Below are 20995 nucleotides of genomic sequence, written 5' to 3' on the forward strand. Positions count from 1 at the left end.
TTTAATTGTATATGTGTACAGTACAGTGATCTAATATATAAGATCTAGTTCTATGTTGCAAAACCTAAATCTTTAAGAACGCAATAAGGTTTACAGAAGGTTGCCTATGGAAAGTTAAATTAAAAAAAAATAATCCAGAAGCAACGCCTCATAGCTCACACTTAGATTCTTCGTTAATATAAAGTTTTTGAAATGCTTCTAAATTAAGCTGTTTTCTTTTTAAAGGTAGCCCAGATGATGAGATCAGTGTTTCTTCCAGACTTTTTTCTCCGGGGGGGGGGGCGGTAAACTTTCTTCGGGGGGGGGGGGGCGGACACTGTTAAAAGTATATATTTTCTATATAAATTATATAAATTTCATTTCGTTCGGGGGGGGGGGGGCGGTAAAAAATTTTCGGGGGGGGGGGGGGCAAAGCCCCCCCCCCCCCGAAGAGATGCCTGGAAGAAACTCTGGATGAGACTGAGATCGTGGGCTGGACTGACGTGTATCAGTGAAAATAAACGTCAGCTTGTTGTTTTTTATGACGGTATGAATAGGGAGCAATTAAAATTGTCTTTCGATATTTGTATCGGATGGTGATTATGTACTATATGTAGGCCCTATAGAATCTACATTTCCGAGCTGGTTAGCATGGGTTATGATGTATTCAAAAAATGTATTGCAGTTTCAATTAAATAAATGCCATTTGATATCTTGTAATAATTTTTTTTTAAATCGTATATTTTGGTAACTAGCGACACCGTTTTGTTAGGTCTACCTGTTCCATAAATCTGCACGAACAATACAAGCAATCAAACACCGATATGTTTAGTTGTTGAAACAACTTCCTGTTTCTTTGACGACATCTGACAGAGTAATCCTTTTCACAGTCAACAAACACTTCAAATAGTCAAATAGGGTTCAATTTTCACTGTTTACTTCAATTAAAGCTGGATCTAGACTTGTCCTACTTACATTTCTTTAATCGTTTTTTTTAATGTTATTGTTAAGAAAAATCTAGAACAACACTGATTGCGATTATTAGTTCGGATTAGCCTGATCGATCAGAGGTGTGAATGTGATGTTTTGTTAAAGATTCATCTGGGCGCTTAGTAAAGTAATATAATTTTTGTAGTAACTTTTCTTAAATCTAGATTAGATCTATTACAGATTACTAGAATCTAGTCTAGATCTAGTTCATTAGCCTAGATAAGGCCTAGTCTAAGACAAGTAACTAATTTAAACTTAAAAGTTGTAAAAAGTGCAGGTGATATTTCAAGTGGACCCTCTGTCTCTGTCTGTGTAAGTTTAATTAACCCCCCCCCCCCCCCCACCCTCAGCAGAACAGAACTTTAGATTATTAGAAAGATTTATTTTTAGATTCTTATCCATCATTATAATTATTGATTAAAAAGTCACTAGACCTAGGCCCTAACAGATTTAATTTAATATCTAATTTACAACTTGTCACAGATGGGGGATTATGCTGGACATTTTATCAATGAAGTATCCACATTTTACTGATGGGAGCAGGAGCAGTAAGAGGTCAAGGCCAGGACTCCAGGTCTAATCTATTTGTAAGTCCATCACACAATCTATAGGCCTATATATATATAGGGCCTAAACACTTTTTTATTGTTTATTCTATAATTTTATTTTTACTTTGTTTCATTTTATTTAATTAGTTGTTAATTAATCTACCTGAGTTTTAAAATTTTTACTCATTGTTTATTAAACTTACTCCAATATTTAGTAAAAATCAACTTATCTGAAACTGATTTTTAATCAATAAATATTAAATAAACAAATTGTTGTGAAATTTAGAGTTAAAAATTTATTCTAGCTTGAATTTAGTTTATGTCTTTACCTTATTTGATATGTTAATGTCAAGCAGTGGTTGTTAGAATGGATGGTAACTATTAAAAGTATTCTGCATGCTATATTTTTATATAATATTTGAGCTATTGAAATTGCCAGAACTTGGGCAGCACAGGCTCTACTTCAAGGTCTTCTAGCCAAGCCAACGGTGACAGCATTTTTTCCTCATCAACATCCAGTTCTTCTGACAATCAATTAAGTCAATCAAACTCACAAATGAAGATGTCATGTGAGATGTGTTCTGTGAATTTCACCTTGTTCAAAAGAAAAGTAGGTCTCCTTTGCCGTTTGATGTGTTTTCTGCTTTAGTTAGAAGTAAAGGGCTAATCTATCTGTACCCAGATAAGTACCAATACGTAGCTAAGCTATTGAAAAAATTATAGGACAACAATATGATAGTTAAATAATAGGATAGGGTCTCAGCTTGACTACAGACCAGTTTGAATTTTAGGAATTTTTTTTTCATTAGTAAATAACGTTATTTAGCATATAAAATTTCATAATCATTTTAATATATCTATTCTGTTCCCCAGAAATGTTGTATAGAATGTCGCCGCTACTTCTGCTCAAATTGTTTACCCAAGCCTCCGCCCAACTCTCTTGTTGGCAGGCAGTGTGACAAATGTCGCCTGCTCATATCAGGCTCCTTCTCTAGGGATGATCTCAAGGGGTGGAAAGTGAAATACATGAGGTGTTTCCTCAATACCCAAAACATCTCAACCAAAGACTGCACTGAGAAGCATGACTTGATTGAGCTGATATTGGCACAGTTCTGTAAAAATCCTAATCTCACACAAGAGGAACAGGCTGAACATGAGATTCTTGTCAGACAAATGGCGGTAAGTTATATTTCCTAGACCCATATCTTTTTTTATTAAACCTATTGATTAAGAATTTTCAACCTAAGGATTTAAAATAAAAGTTAAGATTCCTCTTTAGACCTAACGATCCATTGGGTAGATGAAGTAGAGTTAATATTTCTTGACTCGGCATATAAAGGGATATAAAGGGTCAGCATTATGCCCAAGCGCCTTTACTCTCCTCAATGTAATTCAGGTACCTATCAAAGCTAGACTCTAGGATGTCCTACAGTCACAAGTCCGAACCTGAGACCTCCAGGGTAGCAGCTAAATGCTCTACTATTCAACCTCGCTGTCCCATATCCTAAGCATTTATTCATATTTATTACGCTTCGTTGAATAAACTTATCACTTGTTCATTTATGTTGTCATAATAAATCAAACACAGTTAAGTTATTAAATTATGCATATTTTATCAAACATTTTGCCTTGTTAGTGTCACAAACTTAGACTTAGAACACATGGCCAGACAATAACAACAAAACCATGCTGTGCTTGTTATAGGCCCATGTGAGAAATGTCAGCTTTATAAACGAGGGCACCCAGCAACCTGGAAACAGCGGGGAAATCACCAACATAACCGAGACCACACCTGCCGAGACGCTGGAGTCAGCACCAGCAGCCTCCACTGATGCTGTGGAGGATGCTCCTCATCCAACCAACTCGGAGTCACACTTTGATTTAAGCGATGACAGGCTGAGGGAGCTGTCTGAAACCTCGGAAAGGCTTGCGGAAGCTTTCTTACGTCTCAATAACTTAATGCAGGAAGAGGTAGGATTGGTGATAGTGAAAAGGATATTTTAACTCCACTCTTATGATATTCTACTCCTAAATTTCTATCACAAGCTACCATACCAATTGTAAGTTACCAGATGCTGCATTGAAGTATTGTCAGTATTTTATAAGCCCTCTTGAAACCGACACTACAGCTAAATATAAAATAAAAGCAAATTTAGGAGCATGTTTTGTTGTGTAGTGTCAGTATAAGAATCTCAACCCATAAGTGTACAGTTTTGTTAAGATTTTAAGATTTGGCATTACATGTTTTCCTTTGTGAGACTTACAGTCGCAGAATTCAAACCCATAAGAGTACATTTAGCATTCCACATTTGTTTTTGTTTTTTTTATTGTTTTCATTTCATTTTCAGGAAACAACAACAACAAGTACGTCTATACGACGCACACAAATCGATGACATCAAAGATATTTCAGAGATTGATGATTTAAAGATCCGCCAGCTAAAGGAGCTGCTAGTTAACAACTTTGTGGATTATAAAGGTTGTTGTGAAAAGGCAGAATTGATAGAAAGAGTCAAAAGATTGTGGAGGGACCATCAAACAAACAAGTTTATAGGTTTTTAATTTTCCAATTTTACCAATTTTATTTTATTCTTTTAATGGAACATATAGTTTAAAAAATATTGAATTATTTGAGTTAAAATTTTGCTAAATTCATCCTGTCGCTTTATTTCCATGTTCTTATTCCTATGCATAATGCTGATAATTTTAATTTTTTTTGTTCTCAGCTGAGCAGATTCACAAAGAAGAGGAAACAGGTACTTCATTGTATTCAACTTCATTTCGTTAAAAAAAATATTAAGATCTAAAATGTAGTTAACTTCATTCATAAAGTTTTTATACTCGTCTTGAAAATATATCAAGTTAAATTATATCTTTTTAAACACTTATGGTAGGCTTGCTTACCCTTTTTTTTTTTTTTTTTTTTTTTTTGTAAATTATTTTATTTTGTTTCAATTTAAACGTTTATATTTAATTTCTAAAATGGTATATATTGTACTGTTACAGCATATTTGGGGGAAAAATTAAAATCCACTACAGTCAATGAAAGCGGGGACAGTGCTAGTAAACTATTACCACCAGCATGTACGGACTCAGAAAGCGTCGTAACTTCTGACAACTTAGATGCCGCTATTGCAGACAGCACCTCAGCCCCATTGCCAGCACCACCCAGCAGCAAACCAGCATCAGATGCCCCATCAACATCAGCAACCAAGTCGTCTGACGACAGCCTTTGCAATATATGCATGGACGCGCTAGTGGACTGTATCCTACTGGAGTGTGGTCACATGGTGACCTGCACACAGTGTGGCAAGAGACTGGCCGACTGCCCCATCTGTAGGCAGTACATTGTACGTGTTGTACGAGTGTTCCGGTCATGACCACCATCGTAGACAGCACTTCTCTATTCGACCAGTGCGCTTGCACAATTGATGTCTTCTGTGTAATAGAATGCCAGCTCAAACATTAGGTAACAAATGTGATTAATTATATTTCTTTATGTAATCTACTGTTAATTGGAGTGTAGCTATAGTTAAAAAAGAATATCTTAGAAACACCTAGTGTATTTATCACTACATGCTAGTTAAAATCTCTATTGTAACTCTTGCTTCTCTGGAGTTAATTATGTTGTATTATAAATTGTGATCTCTATTACAAATATTACCTGCCAAAGTGGTTTATAAAAAAAAAAGCAAGACAGAGACTTTTTTTTCCATGTTCTATTTAGTACTGTAGCATTGTGAAGCTAGATGTTATTGGATTACAAATTGTGCAAGTTTTTTCAATGTATGTATATTTTTCTGTATTAGTGTACACTATACACAATTATTGATGAAGCTTGACTTTATAAAGAATCTCAATAAGACTAGGATTGATACAACTCCTTAGATGAGAAAGGCAATACTTTAAGCTTGCAAGGAACATCACTGTCCCATGCTGCAAGTTTATTAGTTTAATTTCATGAACACAATTTTTTAATGTTTAACTTATCTCAAAAACATCAGGAAAATATTTGTGCACCTTTAAGTCATTAAAGAACTTAAAACAATACAGCATAAACAATTTATACTAGTTTTACTTATGGAATAAAACACCTTTTAATTCATTGCTAAAATAATGTTTAATATTTGGAGAACAAATGTTTATGCTAGCCATTGAACCTGAGTTGTATCAACACTACATTATACACTGTATGTTTTCCCAAATCAATTTGTTTAAAAAAAAATTTATTTCACAAGACAGTATTTTTTAATACTATTTAGTAGAATTATGTGTGCAATTTAATTTTGTGATATTCAATTTTTCTAGAGGTTACATTCTAAATCATTTTGATAAAAAAGTTTTAAAAAAGTGTTTATAAATTGGCTTGCATTTTACTTACAACTTAAAAAATTAAACTATACTACTTCAAACATTAAATTAATTGAAACTTCAAATTAGTTTGTTGCATCAAATTTTTTTTTTACAGTAAAGACAATTTTTGTCTGTTGTATTCACTACCAAATAAAATGAAGTATTAGTTGAAACTATTTGAATTGTATACAAAATAATTAGAAGTCCATTTAGAATTACAATTGAAAAAAAAAGACTCCTGTGAGTGTGATGGCACGCAAGCCATATCTTCAATAATCAATGAGAGGAAAAATTTTCTCCTTCCGTTATGCTTGTATATAACATTACTGTAACTTCAACTTAGTCCATTGTTACTTTTATATTCTTTGTTGTGATATTTTAAAAAAAATACTTTTGTGTTAAATCTTGATAATTTATAATGCCAACTTGACTTAGGTACTGACTCATTGATGCTAACTAATGTAGAGGTTAGTCATTAAAGTTTTTATGCCCTTACTACGACAAAGCAACATAATTTTTCTGATAAAAATATAACTTTTAGTTAACTTTCTAATTAGTTATAAAATTAGAGCATATGATATTTTAATTAGTAGAAAACCAAAGTATTTTTATTTAAGAATGTATAGATTTTTTTGTAAAAAATTTTATATTGACTAGCAAAGTATAGGGAAAAGTTGGTTAACGGTGCTTGTTATCAAGTAATAAGTAGTAATAATTCAACAAGCCAGAAAGCATATGCAATCTTATTTAGAACTAATTCTACTGGTTATTAAAAAAAACATGATTATTAAAAAAAATGGTTGTGTATGCAGTGATGACTTTATGTATAAGTGTTGTGTTTTGTTTGAAAGGTTTGTATTATGAGTGATTTTGAGGAGAGTTGAACGCAACATTTTTTAGTATTAGCACATTGTTACTGAAGGAAATATTCTTATGCAAAAAATATGTGTCACTATTGACAAAACTTTTCATCTATGAATGATATGTGACACTAATGACAAAATATGTGTCTCTAATGGCAAAACATGTCACTAATGTCGTGATGTGCGTCAGTAATAATAAAACATGTGTCACTAATGACATGATGTGTGTCACAAATGACAAGATGTGTGTCACTAATGAAAAAAAATGTGTCATTAATGACAAAACATTGTCACAATAAAGTTTCGAGGTGAGACTGGTCAGTGACTGCCTTGTGGCATCGGTGTGACCACCAGATGATGTCATGTTGACCATTAGATGATGTCATGGTGAATGACAGTGTTATGTCGCAGTGACCATCCCGTGATGTCACATTGACCACCAACCCCCCTCCCCCGTGATGTCATATTGACCATCCCATGATGTCACAGTGACCATCCCGTGATGTCACAGTGACCACAGTGACCATCCCGTGATGCCACATTGACCATCCCGTGATGCCACATTGACCATCCCGTGATGTCACATTGACCATCCCGTGATGCCACATTGACCATCCCGTGATGTCACATTGACCATCCCGTGATGCCACATTGACCATCCCGTGATGTCACATTGACCATCCCGTGATGCCACATTGACCATCCCGTGATGTCACATTGACCATCCCGTGATGTCACAGTGACCATCCCGTGATGTCACATTGACCATCCCGTGATGTCACATTGACCATCCCGTGATGTCACAGTGACCATCCCGTGATGTCACATTGACCACAGTGACCATCCCGTGATGTCACATTGACCATCCCGTGATGTCACATTGACCACATTGACCATCTGGAGATGTCACATTGACCATCCTTTGATGTCACCATTAGTCAGTGCAACCCACCATGACAAGGGTACCTAACCCTGACACTATTGTTTTCTTGTTTCTCTACCTATCTGCTTGTCTAGTTGTGCCTGTAACAGATGTCAGCTTTACTTCTAGTGAAACAACCCAGCCCATGTTGTACCACAAATTAACCCACACCTTTATATCAGAACCCAAACTAAACATTTCTTATGTACGGAAATACTGCCATACCAGAAATTGAAAACTTAAAAAAAAAATATTTGGTGTTAATTATCTACCACACAAGTGCTGTAATTTTAACTTCATTTATTGCTACTGGCTGTAGATAATGTTATAGCACTCTTAGAGATAACCTCCATTACATATCAGTATAAATAAAGAGTATAAATAATGAATATTAAAGATGTTCCATCATACTTTACATAACCACCAGGCAAGGTTTATCTTTTGCTAAATAAAAGGAAACTGTTGGTTGATGGTAGTCATACGGGCCCATATGTTGATGTATATGTAACTTATCCTTTACCAATTCTATAGGTACTGATAATTTTTAAATTAATCAAACCCACTGTTTTTTGTTTTTTTTTGAAGATTATAAACATGTTTATTCAGAAAATCTTACTAAATTATTTTTTTACATGTTGAATGTTAGCATTATGTTTTGTATGCTAAAGCTCAAAAACAAATATATGCTTTTTTGTTCCTATTGGCGAAAATAAGAGATGAAAACTTAGTGTTTAATTTTAGTAATGAATTGTAAGGTTTAGTGTAAATAATCCACTGTTCTGCTGTTCAGTTTGAACAGTTAAGATTAAATATCTTAACATCTTAGTCATGACAAACCACAGCTTAGTCCTTTGTGATTAGTGAGTATGTTTTAAAATTTTAAAATATACTTGCATTTTGTATATCAAAATTTCACTCATTTGTGTAAAGCTTTTTATGTTTTAATAACTTTGATGTACTTGTTTATTTGTTTAAATGTCCATTTTGTTTTTTCTTAGTTCTTTGGATTGTTGTAGCCTCAACAATTGGTTGTTTTTAATCACTTCTAAAAAGAATTTGTGAATGAAGAGATTTTTTTTTACTGGTCAGCTATACACAGATACATAGTTTTTTATGTGTAGATTGTCACTGCCTGTGAAGCAGTAAAAATAATGACTTGGTCACTTAGTGAAACAAAACATTTTTATTTATTCTGTTTTTCTCCCTACATGCCAGATTGTATAAATCAATTTGAATTGACTCGCATCATTATGACTAAAAAAATTTTAAAGTGTCTCTAATTCATTAGCAATACTATGCAATACATCTCAATGATAACAGACTGGTCCTAATTCTACCCTGATCTCATAATGTCAGCCCAGTTATCAAAGTAGTTTTACTAAAACAATCCTTGTTTAAACTCCAGTAGAATTAGATTAACACTGAAAAACTTGAATGTTGATTCAAACTTTCTAAACATTCCCCATTGATTTTTTTTTATGTCACATAAAATTAAAACCTAAAACAGACACTGTAATTTACTTTGAACTGTTGTGTAACCATTAGCCACCATCAGTTTAAAATGTATGATAATACACAACATATTTACATTGAATTTGTCATATTTCAATACATTCAATTAAAAATATGAAAACAGACACCTTGTTTTACATCGGATTGTTATGTTAAACACTAGCCATATTCATTCAAAAAGTATGATATCAGACTTAAGAAATATATTTTACTTACAGTATTTCTAATATTTTCTCAACGTATCTGATATCAGACTTAAGAAATATATTTTACTTGCAGTATTTCTCATGTTATCTCAACATATTCCTTGTCTAGCTCCACAGACAGGCACAATTAATTCTGCAATTTGTTTCGTTAATTGTATCCACTAAAATTTGTTAACTGTCTATGAAATCTATATCAATTTACTACTGATGTTGTGAATTTTTTTTCTTTATTTCAGAGTATTTCTTTTTTATAACCTACATTTTTTATTCACAGATTACCTTACTTTTTTTTTTCTTTTCTTTCTAATTGATGATGTTAAAAAAATAGCAACCTGTTATATAAGTTTAATTTTACTGAATCATTTACATCCCTAAAAACTGGGTGATTAATTCCTTCGTTTATTTCATGAATTACCATTGAAGGGTTTTTGATTGTGAAGCGACTGCAATATTTTTTGTTTATCATTAGATGTTTGTTTCTCTATTAAAATGCTCAATTTCTTCAAGCTGCTTGCCCTTTGTTGACATGATGTTTGTTCAAATATTGGGTCACAATGTGATGTTTATGTGTGAGGTTGACTCAAGGGTTAAAGTTCAAGGAGAGAAAGTGTATGAAAGTGGTTGCTACAGGAAAGTTGTGCTGAGAGATTTGTACAACAGGTACAGCACGCACTGTTATTAAGTGGTGCAAAATATTTAAAGACTTGATTCCATGAAATATATCAAGAACTCAGTGAAGTGTTTAAAGAGCTTGGTCCATGATTTGAAATATTTAAAGAACTCAATTGAAATGAAATATTTAAGAACACAATGAAGTGTTTAAAGAACATAGTCAATGAAAATTGAAATGAAATGTTTAAGAACTCTTTGAATTGTTTAAAGAATTTGTCCATGAAATGAAATATTTAAAGTACCCACTCCATAAGCTAATTATTTAAAGAACTGGGTCCATAAAATATTTTATGAATATTTTTCGTAAAACTATTTAAAGAACTATTTCTATGATCCACAGCCTATTCCATCCTTTACAAAGCTCGGAATGAAACCAAAAATGCATGATTGACTGTTAGTTTATTTTACATTTGTAAATCTTAAGCATTTTAATTATTACAAAATTTTCATTTTTAGCAGAAAAAAACGCTGCCTCTGTATAATTACAACATTAATCACTAAATAACTAAATAATAAAAAACTGGTTTTGAAAAAATTTACAATGCATGTAAATTTTAAAAAAAAAATGATAATGAAGTTTTATAAATTGTGAAGACACAGATTTAGCATACATATCTACAGGTACATCTTAAATTACATTAAAACGTGATACAGAAGCACATTTTTATACAGTAAAATAAGAAATGCACTTGACAGTTCTAGGGTTAAGGAACTTATCAAATAAGCTTTTTTATAATTTTTTTAACGCACTTTAGTATTATTCTTTATTTGAAATATAAAACGTGTCATAGTAATATGCACAAATTGGCTTTTGAGCAACCATTTCAAGTAAGTAGCAAAATTAGTAGGAAAAGTTTGTTTTGTTTTGCAGCAATACTTACAATTACAATACTTACAGTTTTAAACTAATTGAATAAGATTTGAATAAAATAAGTATACTACAACAATATGCCCCACACCATTCTTTGTTACAAAATTTAGTACCCCCCCCCTTCCGCACCACCTTCATTTGCTTCAGCGGCCAAAAGGGAGATGACCGACACGGTTTAGTTATATTGAATGTATTGTGGGGTGAGTTACGTTTCTTAGAAACTCTTTTGGCACTTGGTCAAACTGGAAGAAGGCGTTGCCCCAAGTGGCTGTAGCAAAAACAAGAATCGGCACACACAAAACATTCAGGATAAAACCACTGGTCACCTGTGGAGACGTTCAGATTTGATTTCTGTCCCATTTTAAAAATAAAACATGTTTATAAAAACTTAGGCTATAGATTGCTACGCTGCTAACCCGAAACACTCGAGTTCGAATCCGGGTTCAAGTCAGTAGACCGTCCCTGAGTCCACCCAACTCTGATGCGTACATAACTCATGTTAGGGAGTGTGACGATGGCTGAGTATAGTGCTGACCACACCTTCCCTTCATATGCCGAGATCAAGAAACATAGCTCTACTCCATCTGCCCAATGGATCGTTAGGTCTCAAGATGAACCTTTACTTTTTTACTTTTATAAAAACGCTTTCAAGTGCAATGACGTTTTTATTTTATTTTAAAAGCAATGTTTTTTTTCTCTCCGTAGAAAAAGCATTTGTATTAGTAGGTCATAAAATCTCCTAGACATATATTATGTATTTATCATAGTAATCTTTTAAAATTCAACTTTTAATGCCTTATTTTATTTCTAATTAGATTTAAATCAATAAAAATTATACATTCTTGCGTTGTCATCGGAAGGAATTAATGTTGAAAATTAAAATTAAAATCGCTGCAATAAAAGTTTATCAAGGGAGGCTATTCAGTTATCCTATCTTACCATGTCTATAACACGGACCGTACCACTGGCAAAGACGATGGCGTTGGGTGGGGTTGCCACGGGCAACATGAAGGCGAATGACGTAGCAATGGCGGCAGGATACATGAAAAACAGAGGGTTGACTCCTAGGCTGATGGACTGAAAAAAAAATGAAAGTATTTTTGAATGATTACAAACTTTACACCTAAACCTTGCAAAAACCTCACGGTGCGGTGTTCACAGGGGAACTGAAGCGGAAGGCTGAAAAACGAGTTAGAAAACATTAATGAAAGTAGGTATGAACAGTTAACAATGTTTAAAGGTGTCCGGTGTTTCTTTCATGTATCTCGGGTGTTGACTACTGCCTCCCGAAGCACGTCCAATCCTCCCCACTCCATACATTAGAAATTGTAGAAAATAACATGTAATTTATATTGAAAATAATTTTTAAAAAGTGCTGCCCCCCCCCCCCCCAAAAAAAAATACAAAAAAACAAACACATTTTCAAGTGAAACCCACCCCTCTCCTCCAGGATTTTAATTTTTGAAAAAAAAAAAAGAATTTTTACCGTAGTTAAATAAAAGGTACACAGTTTAGTTTTTTTTATTTTTTTATTTTTTTATTTTAAAATTTAAGCTCTTTTAAAAGAAATGCAACTTTTTCCCCTATCCCCAAAATGTTAAACTATTCAAACATGTCATAAAATTTAATAAATTTCTTACATTCGAAGTATAAAACAATTAAAATATGGGTTTACATTAAAAAGAAGTTTTTTATTAAAATTAAAAATTAAACGGAATTCGAAAATCTGTGTTGTTTCCCCTTAAGTTGAAGGAAAAATGAAGATGTTCTACCACTCATGTCCCTGTACTCACCATTTGCGCTAGGATAGGCATCATAAGGGTAGCCATCGCCGTGTTGCTGGTGACCTCAGTAGCGAAACACACGATGTAGGAGATGATGAGCAGGACAACCCACTGGTTGAGTGACTGGAACACAAGCAGCTGCTCACCTAGCCAGGTGGACAACCCGGACACCTGGGGAGCAGGTGTTCAGTAAGTTGGTTTACATAGGTGGGATTTTGTAGTGTTACATAGGTGGGATTTCGTAGTGTTACATAGGTGGGATTTTGTAGTGTTACATAGGTGGGATTTCGTAGTGTTACATAGGTGGGATTTTGTAGTGTTACATAGGTGGGATTTCGTAGTGTTACATAGGTGGGATTTTGTTGTGTTACATAGGTGGGATTTTGTTGGTTTACATAGGTGGGATTTTGTTGTGTTACACAGGTGGGATTTTGTTGTGTTACATAGGTGGGATTTTGTTGTGTTACACAGGTGGGATTTTTTAGTGTTACATTGGTGGTATTTCGTAGTGTTACATAGGTGGGATTTTGTTGTGTTACATAGGTGGGATTTTGTTGTGTTACACAGGTGGGATTTCGTAGTGTTACATTGGTGGGATTTCGTAGTCTTACATAGGTGGGATTTTGTATTGTTACATTGGTGGGATTTTGTTGTGTTACATTGGTGGGATTTGGTAGTGTTACATAGGTGGGATTTCGTAGTGTTACAATTACATAGGTGGGATTTTGTAGTGTTACATAGGTGGGATTTCGTAGTGTTACAATTACATAGGTGGGATTTTGTAGTGTTACATAGGTGGGATTTCGTAGTGTTACAATTACATAGGTGGGATTTTGTTGTGTTACATAGGTGGGATTTCGTAGTGTTACATAGGTGGGATTTGGTAGTCTCAGACATGGGATTTGGTAGTCTTACACACATCTGGTAGCCTTACACCAGAGATCTTTGGCAGCATTAAAGTGGTGGTATTTGGTAGTCTTAAACTGGTGGTATTTGGTAGTCTTAAGCCGGTGGTATTTGGTAGTATTAAGCCGGTGGTATTTGGAAGTGTTACACAGTTGGCATTTGGTAGTAATTAAACCGGTGGTATTTGGTAGTCTTACACCACTGGTATTTCGTAGTCTTAAAGGGAGCGGCGTGAACAGGTGGATTAGTGATTGCTAATCCTTAAGTCCCGAGTTTGGACCCAGACTAATGTTTGTTAGTTGGGGGGGGGGGGGGGGAAGCAAATCCTAAAAGAAAATCGGTCTGAAGTCGGAGCCTACCCTACCCTCACTACAACAACTTACGGTGAACTTAAACAAGGTTTCATGTCCCACCCCTCACTAATTTACCGTGGCAGCACCTCCCCCTTCTACCCCCTACCCCCCTATAAAACAAAAACCTTACCGTGGCAGCACCACCCCCTTCTACCCCCTACCCCCAAGGTCTAAACAAAACCTTACCGTGGCAGCACCACCCCTCCTACCCCTACCCCCCAGGTCTAAACAAAACCTTACCGTGGCAGCACCACCCCTTCTACCCCTACCCCCCAGGTCTAAACAAAACCTTACCGTGGCAGCACCACCCCTTCTACCCCTACCCCCCAGGTCTAAACAAAACCTTACCGTGGCAGCACCACCCCTTCTACCCCTACCCCCCAGGTCTAAACAAAACCTTACCGTGGCAGCACCACCCCTCCTACCCCCTACCCCCCAGGTCTAAACAAAAACCTTACCGTGGCAGCACCACTCTCCTACCCCCTACCCCCCAGGTCTAAAAAAAACCCCTTACCGTGGCAGCCTGGGCAATAGAGTATCCACCCCCCAGCAGGAGGTACAGAGACCAGGGCATTTTTTCATGGACGTGGCTCCACTTCAGCAGGGGCGTCACCTTTCTGTAAGTCGCTAGAGGTAAACAGACGGTTCAAACAAGTTAACGAAACAAAGCTAAGACGAGCATGAACTCAGTCTGTAAATATTTGTTGATGCAAGAATCTCTACTAGTCCTTATCTGATTAAAACGAGCCGACCCGCGGCGTATCATACGCCGCTATTTAGTTGTTTTATTTTCTAATTTCTAAATTCATAATTTGTGAATTCGACAGTAACAATGCTGCCACTGAAAATATATGCTTTAAAACACTATCAGTAGCTCGTTAAGGACGATACCCCCTCCTTTCCCCAACCCCAACCCCTACCCCCCCCCCCCCCCCGTGAAAGCAAACTCCTCTTAGTTACCTCCCCTAAGTTTAAAATCGTTTCAAACTAAATTATCTGCCCCTAATAGCCGTCACTAAACCCGGCTCTACAATTGCAAACATTTATCGTGAACCACAGCTCACCAGACCATGTAGGGGTGGGGGTGGTAGGGAGCGCGCTAACAGCTTGGTGTTTTCTAGGGTCTCCAAGAAGAGAATTATATATATAGATAAAGAATGCACTTGCAAACCCTGCAAAATTGATTTTTCTACTTTCAGAAACTTTTTCTTCTCAACGAACTTCTTTTAGCGAATCTAAGGATTCTTTATGTTTTTACTGTTAAGATAATACAGCTTACTTAAGTAGTCTGATTTTTCAAAAATTGAAATTGAAATGTACTGTTGATCTTAATTTATCTCAACAAGAACGACAAAATGCATGCAGTGTGTAATTTAATAAATACTACAAGCGGTGACGCAAATATGGTGTCATAGTTACCTGGGTTATGTTTTCTTGAGATGACAACAGGGGGCGTTGACGGCAACACAAACATCAGGATACCGAACAACAAGGATGGCGTTGAGTCGCTCAAACTAAGAAATACAATTTCCAATTAAATAAAACAATAACCAGAGTCTTCAACTCTGTACAATAGATTTGACATTTTATGGGTCCCAACCTCTCAACCTCACACCTCTGCTCCCCACCCCAGAAAGTTATATTCATTGCCATCCCAGCTTCATAAGCTTAGATCTACTTGATTTACCCAAAAGAAATTCAGTCCCCCATCTCCACCCCACCGACCCTGACTTACCCAGGAGAAAACTAGTCCACCACCATGTGCCCATCCGTTCCCCACCCAGTCTTCTCAGACTTACCCAGGAGGAAACCAATCCGCCCATCCACCAGCACCACCGAGATCCCGAGTGATCCAAGCAACAACAAGCAGCATGAACGTTACCAACACTGTGCCTTGGGCATATCTGAAATAAAGAAACTTAACAACTTTGGAATGATTTAACATATAAACAAAAACACATCGAGTAAATAACCATGTTACAAATATTGTATTATTCAAATATTTAAAATACAAATCGGTACATATTTCAAATGTTCTTCCCAAAAATGACAAATATATTTCAGTAGTGTTTTGTTTTTATCGATTTTTTTTCTTACCTTTGACATTTGTCCAAATGGATTATTAAACCAGTCATGTTTTTTAAGGGAATAATTTACATAAGAATAGGCTAAAGATCTCACGTGATAGGACCCAAGTTGTTGTACTCATCTCTGATCATGGCGTTGACCTTCTCCAGTTTTTTCTTGTTGGCTTCTGGAGCACAGCAACAACACAGACACCCTCCTCTGTACAGACACATCACATACGGTGTTACGTCCGTGTTTAGTTCAACTCAGACAACGATTCGTGACTATCCTCAGTACTTTTATTTGGTCTCAACTCTCCACATTACACAGTAGCCCTGGCCCTAACCGCTACCAATTAGCCCCCTTTCAACCAACCATTCACTCCAGCTTTTATATTTTATACCTTATTCGACCTTGGGATAACAATACATAAACACAACGGGGTTAACTATACTCTAAGGTAAACTCAACTCACACACGCAATCTCCCTTAGTTCTAGATTATTCTAGCCTATTTCTATCTAACCTACAACTGACCCGTAACATAAGGGACAGTTTAGTTTGGTTAGATCTTTTAAATGTTTGGACCCACAACCGCACCAACCCATAGACCAGGGGAAAGTTGAGTTTGGTTAGATCATTCAATAGATAGTACCACAATACAACAGACTTACTTGCAGCGTAAAAAGACGACCACCATCCAGCACCACATCACCAGCACCACAAGCAAAGAGAGGGGAAACCCGTAGATGAGCCAGGTGCTAAACGTCACAGGTGATTTCAGGCCAACCTCTTCAAACACTCTAGGTGAGGGGAAGAAAGTGGATTGTAGAGAAATCTATACGGACCTGCATACATGAATAATCACAACTAAAAGTTCAAACTAAATATGCAAGGCTTATAAAATTAGGGGTATATATATATATATATATATATATATATATATATATATATATATATATATATATATATATATATATATATATATATATATATATTTATATATATATATATATATATATATATATTCATAATAAAACTGATGAAAAATAATAGATGCAGATTTTTCTACTTTATTTTAAATACTCGTTTTTCTCAAAACTTTAACTTTAAAATTTCACTTAAGTATTTTATCCACTGTGCCTTTCATATACAAAAGCATCATTTAAGAACTAATAGGTGGGAGCTGCCAATGGTTTCACCTCTTTCGCCAATTTACAGTTTACACTCAATACATTCTTACTAAATTTTTTTAACCCAAAACGTTTAACCCAAAACAGTTTGACCACGAGTGTTTGACCCACCCCCACTTACTTCTGGGCCGCAGCAAACAGGACAAGGTTAGGTCCAGTCCCTGTCAGACTGCCGATGCCTCCAATGTTGGCCGAGTAGGCCACGGTCAGAGACAGCGCCTTGCTCAGTCTCAGAAACTCGGCGTCCGCTCGTTCTTGGTCGTGTCTTTGCTTGAGTGCCTCAGGTGAAGTAGAGTCACGCCTGTTGTTAAAACATATCAGATTGTGGATTTTGTTTTCTACTTTTAACTGAGAATTGAGTATACCTAAAATCAAGGTATAAGTCCTTTATATTAATCAATTTAGAATATTAATGATGTCTGGGTTAAGCTAGTGTCTTGTAGAATTATGAGTAGATCAGGATTGACATTAGTAACACACATAGACAATATAGAACACTTTGTTTTTTTTACGTCTCATGAAAGTGTAAAACGTCAAATTTTGTCATAATTTTGAGTTTTTGCACGATTAAAATACTTCCTCTTATACTTAGTATAGGAGAAATAAAAAAAATATCCCTTATGATTGTATTCTTAAAAATTAGGAGGAAATACACTCACACCACAACTGTTTAGGTCGGACCTCACAAAGTATGCATTCTCACCTGCTTACGACGCTGTTGGCGTTTATCTTCTGCTCATTGTTGTTCATGTCCTTGAACTGCTGCAGCAAGGCCTGGACGATGGTCATCATCATGGCCGTCGTGGCCGTGTTGGAGATCCACATGGACAGGAACCACGTGACCATACAGATGCCGAAGAGAAGACTTTGATCAGAAAACAAAATATCTCGATGTAGCTCAGTTCAATTTCTCAGGAAGATACTTAATACTTTTTTTTTCTTTTGTAATTTCTCTGTTTAATATAGTTAACTATTACGTTATATAAAGTACTGGATAATACGGTGCAACTAATAGTGGGCATTGTATTGCTAGACTGAACATTTGCTATCAATACTGTGACCTACTTAGGTCTTGTATTTTTAGTTTGACTTTTATTACTCAACCATTATTGACCTGTGGTGCAATCACCGGTATTTTTCCATAGTTTCAAGAAAGACATATACCCAGTACTTTTCCATCACGAGAGGTGGTGTAATACTTTTATAATTTCGATTGGTTGATTCGGACATCGGAGATGTCCCAACCAATAGTTTCATGTTTTGAAGGTGACCTCCCATGTTGCCTCAGGTGTCAAATAGTCTGCGCACACGTTTCTGCAAGAGCCGACCGCAGCAGTCCATAGCAGCAGTCAGACCAGACATCTTTGAGAGAGAAAGCCATGTGTGTCGCTATTTAGTAGCCTATTGTACTTTGTAGTTTTTAAGCAGCTTGTTCCCTTATTACTTGTGGTATTAAGTAATATTTTGTGCTTTAAGTAGTGTCGTATAAGCTGTGGTGATTTTCCTGAGTGCCATATCCTGTGATAGTGTAACATAGTGTTTTTTCTTCAACTTGTAAGTTGGGTTTTTGTTATTTTACTCATTCATTTTATTCTGTATGAAGCTAGAGTCTTATCTTGAATTTGTACACATATTAAAGGTTATATATGGATTAAATGTGTTGTTGGTATCAGGAGTTCCTCGAGTGTATCCCCTAGACGTAAAGTACGAGTCTCGTGAACTGTTGTGCTAGCTACCTTTTATATGGCTTTAAGCCATCTGTGTATAACCATCTAAACGAACCCGGGTACGTTCGCCAGCTCTGCGGCCGATAGAGTGGTGTTTCGTAATAATACTGTACTTTATAGTGCTACCTAGACTGGATATTATGGTGCTAGACGGGACATTATGGCATGGTGCTACCAAGAATGGGACCTGTTGTGCTACCAATAGTGGACATTATGGTACCTCCTAGACTGGTCATTATGATGCTAGACTGGACATTACGGTGCTACCAACATTGACATTATGGGGTAAACCAAGAATATACATTATCGTGCTACCAAGACAGTACATTATGGTACAACCAACGTTGAACTTACCATTTTGGTTCAGCACCAACCACCTTCAACACCAACAGAGCGATTCTTTTGTGAACATTCCACGTTTCTATTGCTATGGCAACCAGAAGGCCACCCATAAACAACATGGAAGTATCCTGTCAAAACATTTTTACCCTTAAACGAGTGTTTATTAGCTACACTTAACTGACATAATAGAAAAAATAAACAACTGGATAAATAATACCACCTTTGCATATACTGAGTGTGCAGTTGGCACAGGCTAAGAACGATTAATAAGTTTAAGAATACAAATTACTGAGCCTAACTCTTCAATCTACTTTGGGACATTGCATTGCAATTTACAATTTGGTTACATAATACATATATTGAGCTATAAACAGAAGAATGTTTATACAAGAAAGCAAAAAAAAAAAATTAAAAAAAAAAAAAAAAAAAAAAAAAAAAAAAAAACTATAACAAAACAAGACAAGGTTCCAGTGACGTACATTAAAATAAGCAGCAGACGTCTCCCTGGCAGACATGACACCCAGGGCAGGTAGGAGAACAACAGGCGCCAATGACGTCACGGCGATAGGCAGCGCCTCCGTCGTCCAGTAGATGGCCATGACGGCTATAGCGTAACCGCATCTCGCCTGCCTCTGGTACTGTGAGGGTTAAGGTCAATTTTAAATGTTGGTACTGTGGGGGTTAAGGCAAATTTTAAATGTTGGTAATGTGGGGGTTAAGGTAAATTTTAAATGTTGGTAATGTGGGGGTTAAGGTAAATTTTAAATGTTGGTACTATGGGGGGGGGGGGGGTTAAGGTAAATTTTTAATGGCGTTTTGGATTAAGTCCTTGGTACTTTGGGGGTTAAGGTAAATTTCTAATGGAGTTTTTGGCACTGTGGGAATTTAGGCTTGTTACGAATGGTTTGTTGGATTGTGTACTTTGTATGGGGGGGGGGGGGGGGTTAAAGTTTGTTTTTAATGGTTCGATGGATTGTATATTTAGTAAAGTGATTGTCCTTGGCGATGTGGAGGGGGAGGGGTTAATCAAAGTATAAATATTAACAACCCTGCTTGATTCATATTTGTTGTTTTAAAATTGTATTAATTTTTAAAAAAAAATTTCTCTTTTTAATTCGTGCCAAAAATCCTTGTTTTTTTTTATTTAAAAGAAATAAGACTGATAAAAATACAATACAGGTACCGTAAACCTTTTGTTTATACCGATGTTATTATTTCATGAATCACCTTTTCATCGACCGAAAGAAATATGGGCAGAAAGACGAGGGGCGTGGCTACGATGACCACGAGGTACCACAAAGACAGAAGATGTTTGACCAATGAGATTTGTTCCACGTCAGATGACGTCATGTCCACGTCACTGTCTATGTTGGTAATTGGGCTGATTCTAAAATGATTTAAAAACAAAATTTATTTTTAATTGGACATTGAATATTTAGGCAAGTCGTGCTTTTTACATGTCCATGCCAAAGTTTCTTTCAGACATTTTCTCCGGGGTAGGGGAGGGGGGGGGGACACTTGGTCGAATTATATATATTGTCCGTTCTGGGCGGGGGGGGGGTGTAGACGTGATTATTTTTAAATATTTTTGGGGGGGGGGGGGGGTGGCGTTTACCACCTCCACCTTCACTGGAAGACATGCCTGAAAGAAACTGGTTGTCGTCCAAATACGTCGATTGTTGTTAGATTTTACTATTTATTTTTGTACT

General features: G+C 36.0%; 2 protein-coding genes across 7 annotated transcripts; one reads left to right on the forward strand and one right to left on the reverse strand.

The window, feature by feature from the left end:
* The first annotated feature begins 744 nt into the window (after positions 1-744).
* LOC131932365 (E3 ubiquitin-protein ligase RNF34-like) lies at positions 745-9887 on the forward strand. 6 transcript variants are annotated; one of them, XM_059289286.1, is made up of 8 exons: positions 745-853; positions 1453-1556; positions 1957-2127; positions 2391-2696; positions 3222-3488; positions 3866-4070; positions 4243-4272; positions 4523-9887. In XM_059289286.1, exons 2-8 carry the CDS (start codon positions 1503-1505, stop codon positions 4894-4896), a joined length of 1407 nt encoding a protein of 468 aa, XP_059145269.1. In that variant the 5' UTR covers positions 745-853; positions 1453-1502; the 3' UTR covers positions 4897-9887. The 6 variants fall into 6 exon arrangements, with proteins under 6 accessions (XP_059145269.1, XP_059145264.1, XP_059145268.1 ...); XM_059289281.1 differs by having other exon boundaries at positions 756-1096; XM_059289285.1 differs by having other exon boundaries at positions 756-1049.
* A 684-nt stretch (positions 9888-10571) lies between these two features.
* On the reverse strand, positions 10572-20660 carry LOC131932364 (Na(+)/citrate cotransporter; the record flags this gene model as incomplete). Its single annotated transcript, XM_059289280.1, is given in 13 exon segments — positions 10572-11241; positions 11855-11992; positions 12709-12870; positions 14473-14585; positions 15378-15472; positions 15758-15862; positions 16140-16244; positions 16699-16827; positions 17339-17518; positions 17921-18082; positions 19299-19414; positions 19766-19924; positions 20514-20660. Coding segments are annotated over 13 exon segments (1758 nt in total), but the record flags the coding sequence as incomplete, so codon positions are not given.
* Positions 20661-20995: the final 335 nt, after the last annotated feature.

This window comes from Physella acuta, unplaced genomic scaffold, assembly GCF_028476545.2.
Source record: "Physella acuta isolate Inbredline_101_S28 unplaced genomic scaffold, ASM2847654v3 ptg002149l, whole genome shotgun sequence".
Classification (NCBI taxonomy): domain Eukaryota; kingdom Metazoa; phylum Mollusca; class Gastropoda; family Physidae; genus Physella; species Physella acuta.

What these genes read in the sequence shown, in the direction of transcription:
- LOC131932365 (XM_059289286.1), top strand. Translation starts at nt 1,503, where the DNA reads ATGGGAGCAGGAGCAGTAAGAGGTCAAGGCCAGGACTCCAGGTCTAAT. An exon ending in TCACCTTGTTCAAAAGAAAA is followed by an intron (nt 2,128 to 2,390) that starts GTAGGTCTCCTT and finishes TCTGTTCCCCAG; the next exon opens with AAATGTTGTATAGAATGTCG. An exon ending in TCACAAAGAAGAGGAAACAG is followed by an intron (nt 4,273 to 4,522) that starts GTACTTCATTGT and finishes GTACTGTTACAG; the next exon opens with CATATTTGGGGGAAAAATTA.